General features: G+C 38.7%; 1 protein-coding gene across 1 annotated transcript in view; it reads right to left on the reverse strand.

Moving 5' to 3' along the window:
- Positions 1-4314: 4314 nt before the first annotated feature.
- The window catches only part of LOC308101624 (NACHT, LRR and PYD domains-containing protein 12-like), an 88670-nt gene continuing 79662 nt past the window's right edge, over positions 4315-13322 (reverse strand). The window contains exons 12-14 of the mRNA XM_080451044.1: positions 7422-7471; positions 4417-5085; positions 4315-4376 (exon numbers count right to left, since the gene is read on the reverse strand). Of these exons, the coding sequence (XP_080307170.1) occupies positions 4436-5085; positions 7422-7471 (700 nt within the window). The 3' untranslated portion in view covers positions 4315-4376; positions 4417-4435. The remainder of the gene's footprint in view (positions 4377-4416; positions 5086-7421; positions 7472-13322) is intronic.

Here is a 13322-nt window from a genome sequence, read left to right on the forward strand (position 1 = left end):
ATAATAAAGATAATGATACATTACTGATACATTACATTAAATAATGATACATTACAAAACAAATGTATTATTAAAACAAAAAACAAGGTAACTGTCCAGACCAGATCGGCCAAAAAAAAAAACTACCTCGATGATAAAACATGAACAAAACGTGTGAGCTTTGGAGGTTATTTAAAGGGCCAGACCACTGTGTTAGAGGTTTGTGTTGTGTAGTTACCTTACCTCATGATGGAACTCCAAAGGTGACAAGAAATCTAAATTGCTCCATTGATTAGACAATAATGCTCCTCATTGACTTACATTGTACGGTGAAACAGATCTCAAAGTCACTCTTTTAGCACATAAACGAACACAAAGTAAGTTGATTCAGACAATATAGAACATCACAAAACCCACTACTGTTTTTTTGTTTTTGTTTTAATAAAAATGTCAACTTCCTGTTGATTTTGATAATGAAGAAAACCCTGGCCCCTGTAAAAAGTCAAAGCCCCCCCCCCCCCAACTGTTTTCTGTACATATTTTTATTTTCTACTCGTCTATATGATGTTTTTGCATAGTAGTGTATATTTGTCTATCGTTAAATGTTTCAATGAATTGAGTACAAAGGACCCCAATGGAAACAAGCCATATAGTGCTTTCTTGGGTTTTAAATCCTCTAAACAGACCTTGTATTTAACTGTACTTCCCTGAGCTTGTCTTTGCAAACTTAAATAAAGTTAATCAATTATTCAATCAATCAATCAATCACATCTAGAGACAGTCTAACATGGTGACTGAGGTTTGTTTTTGTGCTTCAATCCCTGTGCAACATGAACCAACACTGCCCTCTGCTGGGCAGACATAGAAGTCATTCAGGAGAAAGAAAACATTCTCTCATATTGATCCAGAAAAATCATTTATATATTTATATAAGTTCATTCACTCATTCATACAAAATGTTATTTACATAGAATGTTGTTTACACTGATGCTATCTTCATGGTTTACCTGGTATCCTATAGTTTACTGAGACACTACACTGTCTCTCTGTATTCTATGATCCTATAGTTTACTGAGACATTACACTGTCTCTCTGTATTCTATGATCCTATAGTTTACTGAGACACTACACTGTCTCTGTATTCTATGATCCTATAGTTTACTGAGACACTACACTGTCTCTGTATTCTATGATCCTATAGTTTACTGAGACACTACACTGTCTCTGTATTCTATGATCCTATAGTTTACTGAGACATTACACTGTCTCTATGTATTCTATGATCCTATAGTTTACTGAGACACTAAACTGTCTCTGTATTCTATGATCCTATAGTTTACTGAGACACTACACTGTCTCTGTATTCTATGATCCTATAGTTTACTGAGACACTACACTGTCTCTCTGTATTCTATGATCCTATAGTTTACTGAGACACTACACTGTCTCTGAATTCTATGATCCTATAGTTTACTGAGACACTACACTGTCTCTCTGTATTCTATGATCCTATAGTTTACTGAGACACTACACTGTCTCTCTGTATTCTATGATCCTATAGTTTACTGAGACACTACACTGTCTCTGTATTCTATGATCCTATAGTTTACTGAGACACTACACTGTCTCTATGTATTCTATGATCCTATAGTTTACTGAGACACTACACTGTCTCTGTATTCTATGATCCTATAGTTTACTGAGACACTACACTGTCTCTATGTATTCTATGATCCTATAGTTTACTGAGACACTACACTGTCTCTATGTATTCTATGATCCTATAGTTTACTGAGACACTAAACTGTCTCTGTATTCTATGATCCTATAGTTTACTGAGACACTACACTGTCTCTGTATTCTATGATCCTATAGTTTACTGAGACACTACACTGTCTCTGTATTCTATGATCCTATAGTTTACTGAGACACTACACTGTCTCTATGTATTCTATAATCCTATAGTTTACTGAGACACTACACTGTCTCTATGTATTCTATGATCCTATAGTTTACTGACACACTACACTGTCTCTCTGTATTCTATGATCCTATAGTTTACTGAGACACTACACTGTCTCTGTATTCTATGATCCTATAGTTTACTGAGACACTACACTGTCTCTATGTATTCTATGATCCTATAGTTTACTGAGACACTACACTGTCTCTATGTATTCTATGATCCTATAGTTTACTGAGACACTACACTGTCTCTGTATTCTATGATCCTATAGTTTACTGAGACACTACACTGTCTCTGTATTCTATGATCCTATAGTTTACTGAGACACTACACTGTCTCTATGTATTCTATGATCCTATAGTTTACTGAGACACTACACTGTCTCTGTATTCTATGATCCTATAGTTTACTGAGACACTACACTGTCTCTGTATTCTATGATCTTATAGTTTACTGAGACACTACACTGTCTCTGTATTCTATGATCCTATAGTTTACTGAGACACTACACTGTCTCTGTATTCTATGATCCTATAGTTTACTGAGACACTACACTGTCTCTCTGTATTCTATGATCCTATAGTTTATTGAGACACTACACTGTCTCTGTATTCTATGATCCTATAGTTTACTGAGACACTACACTGTCTCTGTATTCTATGATCCTATAGTTTACTGAGACACTACACTGTCTCTATGTATTCTATGTATGTGTTTACCAGTGGTGTAAAGTAACTAAGTACATTTACTCAAGTACTGTACTTAAGTACAATTTTGAGGTATCTTTACTTTACTGGAGTATTTCCAAATGTCAGTACTTTTACTTCTACTCCATTACATCTCAGAGGCAGATATCGTTTTTTTTTACTCCACTACAATTATTTGAAAACTTTAGTTACTAGTTTCTTTATAGATTTGTATTATTATTACAAAACATACATTAACCACTTCAGCCCTACAGTATACATTTAGACCATTTGAAAACAGCAGATCTACAAGCTCACAATGCGTCGCGGTACGACTCATTGTGAGCTTGTAGATCTGCTGTTTTCAAAATATTTGTTATACATTTGAAAACATGAAATGGGACATTCTGCATAATGAGTATTTTCTACTTTTGGTACTTTAACTACATTTTGATACCAATACTTTTGTGCTTTTACTCAAGTAAATATTGAATTCCAGGCTTTTACTTGTAACAGAGTATTTCTACATTGCAGTATTGATACTTTTACTTAAATCAAACATTTGAGTACTGTTTCCACCACTGGTGTTTACCTTGTTTACTGTAAGTCACTCTGGATAAAGAGTTAAAAGAGATAAATAAATACATTGTACATTTTAATTCACTTTTTCCATGTATTTAATTGTATTAAATTGTTTTTTAAATACATTCCAATTTCATAGTGAGGAGATCAGAGAAAGAAAACATTCTCACATATTATTCCAGGACAATCATTTATAAAACTTCATTCACCTTCTTATTCCATTTAGAAACCAAATGGACCCTTACAGGTCTGTAACTCTGAGTGTGTACAAATTTAACCAAATGAACCCTTACAGGTCCATGTGTACACTGTGTGTGTGTGTGTGTGTGTGTGTGTGTGTGTGTGTGTGTGTGTGTGTGTGTGTGTGTGTGTGTGTGTGTGTTCAGTACAGACACACATTTACATCCAGAATGTTTTTATTGTATTTATGAACACAATCATATTAATTGATGTAACATTGTCACAATGTAAATACAATAACATTGGTTTCATTTTCTTGAAGATATGAGTAAATATAGTCATTAAAAAGTTCAAAATATGTGAAATTACATTTTATAGGTTAAAATACAGTGATTTTTAACATCCTACCATTGGAGTAAATATAGATTTTTCCATTATCAATAAAACGATGTTATTCATGTTTAAATGTTCTAGATCAGTGGTTCACACACTGTTTAGTTCCAGACCTAAAAGAGACATGTGTCTCCACGGGATCCAAAGTAGTGAAAAAAGCAGATCTACAAGCTCACAACGTGTGTGACGCAATGTGAGCTGACAATGTGACGCGTTGTGAGCTTGTAGATCTGCTATTTTCACTACTTCATACACACTTTTTCATTCTTCCTAATTTTTTATGGAATTTCTTTTTTTTAATGAAATAAAGTAAAAAAGTTAACATTTCTTTCTGAAAATATATATATATATATATTTAATTTTTACTTTTAAAAAATGATTTTAAATAAAACAATAAAAAAGAAAAGTATAAAAAAAAAAAAAAAAATCATTACTAATGACCCATAAAGATGGATCCATGACCCAGTGTTTGGGACCCCCCCCCCCCCCCCCCCCATCTCTATGGAAACCAAACCATATTGATTCTGTAAAAAAAAACATCTGTTCCTGATTATTATAATATCACTTTATGGTCCTCACACCCTGTCTGTCTGTCTGTCTGTCTGTCTGTCTGTCTGTCTGTCCTCAGACCCTGTCTGTCTGTCTGTCCTCACACCCTGTCTGTCTGTCTGTCCTCACACCCTGTCTGTCTGTCCTCACACAGAGACACAGAGCCTCCAACCCAGAATCCAGGGTAGAGAGGTTCAGTGAATGTGGTCTGGAAGGTGTACAGGTGTCTCAGTGTCTCAGAGGAAGACTGATAGAAGGACAGAGTCCCAGCAGAACAGTCTAGATACACTGATACTCTGTAGACATTCTGCTCCTCTCCCATACTGTCTACAACCACTGATACTCTGTTGGAGTCAGAGGGACGGACAGGAAGGACAGTTCTCCTCCTATTGTGACTGACAGTGTAACTGTTACCATCGTGACCATCACTACAGGTCAGACACCAGGACTTGTCATTCCATCCAAGCTGACAGTCCTCACCATGTCCTTTCCTGTTGATCCCTCTGTAAGTCACTGCTATCTTAACCCATTCACCACTCCACTCTACCTCCCAGTAACAGCGTCCAGTCAGACCCTCTGTACACAGAACCTGTGGAAAATACACTCCACCACCCTTTCCTTGATCAAACCTGTCAGGATGATCAGGATACTGAACCTCATTAAACAGGTCACGTGTCACCTCTCTGTTGTTCTCAGACAGAGAGAGGGATCTGTTTGCTGTGTTTGTGTCCAGAGTGAGACGATGGAAATCTGATGAGAAAATAATACAGTAAACATTAAAAACATCATTCACTGAGTGACACACACACACACACACACACACACACACACACACACACACACACACACACACACACACACACACACACACACACACACACACACACACACACACACACACACACACACACACACACACACACACACACACACACACACACACACACACTATTCTGGGGTGAACAGTAGATCTGCTATATTATTCAGGGCACAACTAAGTATAAATCAGGCATAACTCTATCTCTAATCCTAACATCTAAATGTCTAATCCTAATCTCAATCTGTTTCTACTTGTAAACATGTCTCTATAAATATGTTTTCATGATAAAACCACATTCTCTCCAGGAAAATGGTTCCTCACAAAGTCTATTTATCATATTCTACCACACACACACACACACACACACACACACACGTCACATTGTAAAGCCTTGTGAGCTTGTAGATTTTGGGGGAAGAGGAAAAACAGAGGGGTCCTAGTATACTGTAGAACCCTGAGGAACTCCAGTCAGTGACGTGGGTTTAAGTGTTTAACATACAAAATAAAAATAATTACAATGTTTATAATTAATATAAATAATTATGTTTTATTAATTAAAATCAGTTCCAGATTTCAGCTTTAATTAAACACTTGAACCCTAGAGTCTATATTCTGTAATAATAATGTTAAAGCTCACAACATGTCACACTACAACACATTGTGAGCTTGTAGATCTGCTATTTTCAGCTAACCTGTTTGGTGTAACCTGTCAGACAGACAGACAGACAGACAGACAGGCTTACAGACAAAAAGACAAACAGACAGACAGACAGACAGACAGACAGACAGACAGACAGACAGACAGGCTTACAGACAGACAGACAAACAGACAGACAGACAGACAGACAGGCTTAAGGCAGGTACACATTGCAGGACCTTAAAGTGCTCGGGGGGTTATCTGATCGTTAAGCATAACACACTGCAGGAGTTTATTTCTTGAAATCGGCTGTCATAATGTCGTTGTGGTCTTCACAACAGGATTGATCCCCGACAAGGGCTGACACACTGTAGGATAGTTCACTAGGATGCTATCTCCAGAGTCAGACCCAATACATACATTTGAGTTTATTCCAATTCATTTTAATCGACGTATCCCGTGATATGCCTCTCTCCCTCTCCCTCTCCCCCCTCTCTCGCTCTTTCTCTCTCTCTCTCTCTCTCTCCCTCTCTCGCAGTCAAGTGCGCAGAAGCCGTCAGTGACAGCGTTGCCATGTCCGCTTATTATAAGCGACTTTGGGCTTGTTTTTCTGTAGAGTTGCTTGTAAATATTGGTTGTTGCGGGGTGCATTTTTTGGGCTTATTTGTGTAGTTGCTTATTTGGCCTTGTTTCCTAATGTTGTTTAAACCAGTGGTTTAAACAACACATAATATGTATTTGTCCGCAGACCCCCCTTCTGTAAATATGTTGTGCCATCACTGACCCCCATACAAGATTTGTGTGGATTTGGAAAATATTCCACAATTTTCTCAAGATTTTTATTTGAAAATAGCTGCGACGCGTTGTGAGCTTGTAGATCGGCTATTTTCAAATATCCAATGTATTTGTAAATAGGTTTAAAGTGCTCAAGTGGCCTTTTCTTGGGCTTGTTTTCATAGACCTGGTTGCTTATTTCTCTCGCAACATCTGGCAACGCTGTTCATAACAGCGTGCACATGCTGCACACTCACACACACACACACACACAGAGCTCGCTCTTGCTCTCACTCTCTGTCTTGTCTGTCTGTCTCTCTCTCTCTCTCTCTCTCTGTACAATTCCTCTAAAATAAACAGCCCACCAGGCTCGCTCACTCTCTCATTTTGTTTTATAATGTTAACTTAATACAGGACTGGACGGTAATATTGCGGTAGGGACTGTTTGTTGTGGTCAGATCCAGCGACGCTCCCCTGGCCACGGTGGCTGTAATGTGCTCTCATTGGCTGTAGCGTGGATCTCCTCGCAGACCCTTTCATACTGTATGATACTGTCCGATCTCCTGTCTGGGACAGAGCTGAATATCTAACATGGTAGTTATCTGAAAACGGTCGGAAAGCCGTCGCAGAGCGGATAATCGCGGCCACATCGTCTCGCGGAACCTTTCACACAGAGCGAGCATTATCTCGCAGATCAAAGGCCGATCTGCGTCAGATCGCTAGGTTTTGTCGGCGAGCGCCAAAAAATGTCGGCGACAGCAATCTCGGACCCAATCTCCTGCAGTGTGTACGGGCCCTTACAGACAGACAGACAGACAGACAGACAGACAGACAGACAGACAGACAGACACTCACATCTTGTAAGGAGTTGAGGTTTAATCCAGTGTTCTCCTCCATGATTCACACTGTAGGAAGTAGAACAACAATGAATCAATGTCTAACTGTCTAACACAACGCTAATAAACAGCTGAAGTTTTTTTTTATTTAAAGTGGTCCTTGATCTGTCAATTGTCTATTTTGAGGGAGAGAGAGAGAGAGAGAGAGAGAGAGACAGAGAGAGAGACAGAGAGAGAGACAGAGAGAGAGACAGAGAGAGAGACAGAGAGAGAGACAGAGAGACAGAGACAGAGACAGACAGACAGAGAGAGAGAGAGAGACATAGAGAGAGAGAGAGAGAGAGAGAGAGAGAGAGAGAGAGAGAGAGAGTTCTGAGCACGCAGAGTTCTGCAAAACTATTATCCGGGTACTAGAGATGCGCGGATCGCGGTTTTAGCCGCGGTTGCCGCAGTTAACCGCAGTTTGGGTGGATTTGGGTCAATCAAATATAATTATTAATTCATATTGGATAAACCGCGGGTGAAATAATGCGGGAATTAAATTAATGATATCAATCTATAGGCCTATAATAGCTTTTAAAAAGCACTAAATTTCACCGTGTGTGCGTTTGTAGTATTTTAATATTACGTCATTTTACACCAGGCAAAAAATAGCCGCTCACGACATGTTGCTTTGCAAGCAGCCAGTGTTGCCAGGTTGCGAGAGAAATAAGTAGCCAGGTCTATGAAAACAAGCCCAAAACAAGTGCCAAACAAGCCCAAAAGTCGCAACGCAGAGCATTGTTTTTGCTCTGTGTTTTGTTTTCACTTTTTCTTTCTTTTTCTGTAAAGCACTTTGAGCTGCATTTATGTCATGAAAGGTGCTATATAAATAAAGTTTATTATTTTAAAAGTCGCTTATAAAAAGCTTATAAAAAGCCGACATGGCAACAAAGTGGTTGAAAGCGAAAGTAACTTAATGAAGACGTGCGCTTGTTGTTACCATGGTTGTGGATTGTATACAGTCACTGCATCGCGACAGTGGTGAGTAACACTGTTTATAAGAAAACTAACGTCAGGAAAATAACAATTATTTGGTGCGGTTGGTGCGGATCTATAAATAGGATGATATAAGTACCGCGGGTGGATGGCGGATGGATAATGAACTTGTTAACGCGGATTTGGGTGACAAAAAAAGCCATCCGCGCATCTCTACCGGGTACAAAGAAAAAGCCCAAACTCTGCATGCAGGGCTGAATTAGGCCAATATCCTTTACTTCTTAATATACAAAAAAGATCTATTAAATTCTGGAGCCATATTAAAAAGAGTGACCCCGCCTGTTACCATTATAAAGCCCTTGCCTGCCAAGAGTTGAACATAGAAAAGAGCCCCTTCAGTCAACTGGTCCTGAAACTAGCTGACCTTTCACCTTCTGATATCACAAACCACAGCCAGCGTCAGTGCAGCTACACTATCACTCAGAAAATTAGACCTAACCAAATTATAACTAAAGAAAAAGAAAAATACATCACTTATTGGAATGAACTTACACAATCACAACACAAACTAGAAACATATTTGGCCTTAAACAGACAGTATACTGTGGCAGACTACCTAAGCACAGTAAGGGACCAGTCGGAATTTACATAAGGGGGGGCATGGAGGAAAATAGGGGAGGGTCATGCCTTTCTAATTTTGGTCCAAGGGAGGGTCAGCTAATTTTACTTTGAATCCAAGGGAGGGTCATGCAATTTTGAATTGATAAAATAGTCCGTTTTTTATATACCTTTTTAGTACAGCAGAACAGTGGTCAATGACCCCTCTCCATTTCAAAGGATACAAAGAATTCAAATCAAGTAACACCTTGTCTATTTAGAATCAATGACGGTCGTTAACAAGCCATCAACGCACAGCGAGTGTGAACGACCCAGTCAAATCTATTCAGCGTCTTAACGATGGTGGTTGAACAATTAAGCAAAACTTCAACAGGCGTTATTGGAGAGATGCATTATAAATAGGCCTACTATAACTGGATATTCATAATCATTTGAAGTAATTATGTGCATGTGATTAATGTGGATCTATATGGACAGTTGTGTATAGATGCCTAGCTCCACAAGTAAAACCAGAAGCATCAGGCCATAATTGATAGCCTAATTTGTTTTATGTAGGCAACAGTGTAGTTGTAGTCACTGTAGTTGATAATTAAAAGGGCAGAGTGACAAAAGTTTTAAACTACTGGTTACCAAATATTCAACTTTCTTCAATCTGACCAGGATTCAATGGGTTTCCCACATGTAAGATGAGAACACTATCCATTCTGCTACCACTACTACAGATACACTGTGCATTTAGCAAGACTGACTACACTACAGCAATGTTCTAATCAATGTGGAAAGCAAAACATTGGACATATCAGTTTTAAATGTCATGTTGTATTTGATGGGGAGGGTTAGGGGTGTCAAGAATTTCACAATACGATACATGATGTTGATATGATATATTATTAATGTTCTTTTCTCATGTATCATCAACATTGGCCATCATCTTATAAATAACGTTATAAAGCAAGTTAGAAACAATTACAAAGTGCTTTGTACACACAAATAAATACATTTGTGCAAGCTTAATGGAGAAGTGAAGTTCTCACTAACTATAAACCCATTGTTTCAGAGGACAGATAGACACTAATATAACAAATATAATATAATATAAGACTGCATAACTATAAATTCCACAAACCTCATATTTTTGTCATCTGGACTTTACCAACCAAGTGCAGCCTAGTTATTTCCAACAGCTAAAAAAAATCTATAATACCAGATACAGTATAATACCGTGTAAACAATCTTAGATTAGATGTAGGCCTATTTGAGAGTGCAGATGCATGTCACATTAACGAGCGTCAACGAGCATCAGCTGACACACAACACCTCCCCTCTGCAGTGCTTTAAACTGAAAGTGACTGACTGGAGTCTGTTTCATTTCTCTCCAAAATACCTTGAATATGATGGAGGACATGATTAATAATTACTATGATTATGATAAGCTTTACATTTCATATCATACAGTAACAACTCCTAACTTTCACCGGCAAAAAAAAAGAAAGTGTTTTTTTTGTATTAAAAAAACAATTAAAAAAATATTACGATACAGTATGACATCATGACAATACCTATCATCACATTTTAATACCACGATAGGCTATATCGTGACACAATATATCGTGACACTTCTAGGCGGGGGAGGGTTACTCTTTTTTTTGTAATCACTTGGGGAGGGTCATTGACCCCCCAAAATAATCATATTTGAACTGGGACCCCCCAACCTGACAAGCACTTGGAATCAGGGGTTGTGGCATTATGTTTGGTTTGACTCTGTTCCACAGATAAATATTGTGAGGCGTTGTGAGCTTGTAGATCTGCTATTTTCAAAATGTTTCTGTCTTTCTTATATTATTTGAGAATTTGGCCAATGTTTGACCAGTTTTTATAGTCTATAGTTTGTTGATTACTTTTGATGCAGTAATGGTCTTTTTTCTTTTCTTTCTTAAGGTATTAAAAGGGTCTTAAAAGTCCTTGTAGATCTGCTATTTCTGGCAGCCGAGACGTGTCCCTGTTTATACCGGGTAGTAACGCTAGTAACAAAGCCCCCCACCCCCCCATCCCGCACGAAAAAGTTAACATTATCTGACTTCATTACATCTAGAATAACACACGTCTTCTCAGAGGATGTTAAGAGACGCACGAGCGTCTACCTCACGTGTCGATAAAAAATATCCATTCGCAGTTTTCGCTGATTTTACATAAGAGTAGGCTTATTTAATGAATCACGCAGTGGATATATTGTCAACACAAATGCGTGCTGCTTTGATGCGACACACACATAGCGTGTAACCACAGCCAAACTCCTGATAATTTGCATCGCATTGTAAACAGCTGTGCCTCTTATACCCACTTTGAGTTTCTAACTTGTGGTCACAGTCAGTGGCCCTCATTTATCAACGCGGTGCAGACCAAATAATGGGCGTACGGCGAGATCACCGCAACTTTCGGCATTTATAAAAATATCCTGATGTTGGTTTCAGCCTACGGTACGCTGAGATCTCACGTCTGGTCGATAGCAGTTGTTGACGTTGGCTGCAGTGCCGCTTCTCCCTACACGCACACTACGCAGGTTGCGTGGGGCAACCTTTTTTTTTTTCTTTTTTTTTTTTTAAACGAACCCAATCTGCCCAGAACCGCAAAAAAAAAACACGCGCGCGCAGCCTGTATCATGCTTAGGGCCCCTGTGGAGTCTAAAGCGGCACTGGTTGGCTGTGCCCGTTTATTCCATTCTAGACCTGCGGAGCAGCATTGTCTGACCGTCTGACAGGCATCTGGACAATATATCCACTCTTAAATGTATATCTACACTATGTCACGGCCCCTTGGCCTGGCTTGCAGGGCCTGTGTGGGTGTATGGTGTACTCCTCTATGTGTATCTCTCCCACAGATCTCCTGTAGTCGGCCAACTTGGGGTTCCTAATTAGGTGCTCCCTGCAGCCCTATAAAAGAGTGGCTGCCAGCCATTGGAGGTGTCCCTTAACAGATGACGGCACCCTTCTGTTTATTTGTCCTATGATTTAGTTCACACACTTTACAACCCACTGAGCATTTTTCGGGCTATTAGACGTTTAAATGACGTCTAAACGTCACCTAGCCGTCTAGGCTAAATCCGGTTTATGAGTGGTCTAGAATTGAAAGTTTTTTCAACGTCTAAACCTAGCCTAGACGTTATTTCAACGTCGTTTGTACGGCTAGATATAAATATATAACCGTTCAAATGACGTTGAAAGAACGTCTAGGCTTAGCCTAGACGTCGAAAAAACTTTCATTTTTAGACCACTCATAAACCGGATTTAGCCTAGACGTTATTTAGACGTCTAATAGCCCGAAAAATGCCCAGTGGGTTAAACGCTATTATAGACTATGAACGTTGTTTAGACGTCATGTAAACGTCTATTTAATAAGGATATTAATATACTTATAATTAAATCATATGTTTAAATAACATCTAAACAACTTGTAGGCAATATACACCTTTAAGATCAAATTATTCACACGAAACCTATATTAATGCATTTAAATGCCTAAATTTTAATGCAGATCCAGGTTCTCTACAAAAACTACCTGATGGACCAAATTTTACCTGTTTTGCTTACCTTGGTAGTGGTGTAGTCCCATGATGTTCTGATCATTTGTTAACATTATGTTATCTTTCTGGATCTTTTAAATAGGTTGCAGTGTGACACTAATGTCATGCTACTCTTTATTGTACCACTGGATAAAATCATGTTTCTTAATGTTAACATTGATCTACTCTGAACATAACTATCCTTCAACTGTAATTTCAATCACAATACATATTTCAACAAAAAAAACATAAAGCTTGTACAATCGTTCTTTAATTTATGCGCCTCTTAATGCTTTAAGCCATTAAGACCTGTCATGTTAGATTTTAAACACTTTAACACAGGGGTCTTCAACGTTTTCAGGCCAAGGACCCCCTAGCTGAGAGAGATGAAGCAGGGACCCCCATATCTATAACATTGACTTGTATATTCATCTTTTTTTCCCCCTCTACACCAAACCTCTTTGCCAAAAATAGCAGATCTACAAGCTCACAACGCCTCGCAGCGCAAGGCGTTGTGAGCTTGTAGATCTGCTATTTTTGGCTAAAGCTCTCCTCAGAAAAAGGATGATAGGGTTCAAGTGGTTAATGTAAAAAACATCATATCACACAAAGATTTGGCGGACACCCTGTAGTAACTCTGAGGACCCCCTAGGGGTCCCGGACCCTCTGTTGAAGACCTCTGCTTTAACACATCTTATACTTGAGCTCATAGCACGGCACTCGGCGCTAGTCGATCTGCTATATTTTTGTTTTAACAATCTTGAA

Source organism: Gymnoscopelus braueri, assembly GCF_963280865.1.
Source record: "Gymnoscopelus braueri genome assembly, chromosome: 15".
Taxonomy (NCBI): Eukaryota; Metazoa; Chordata; class Actinopteri; order Myctophiformes; family Myctophidae; genus Gymnoscopelus; species Gymnoscopelus braueri.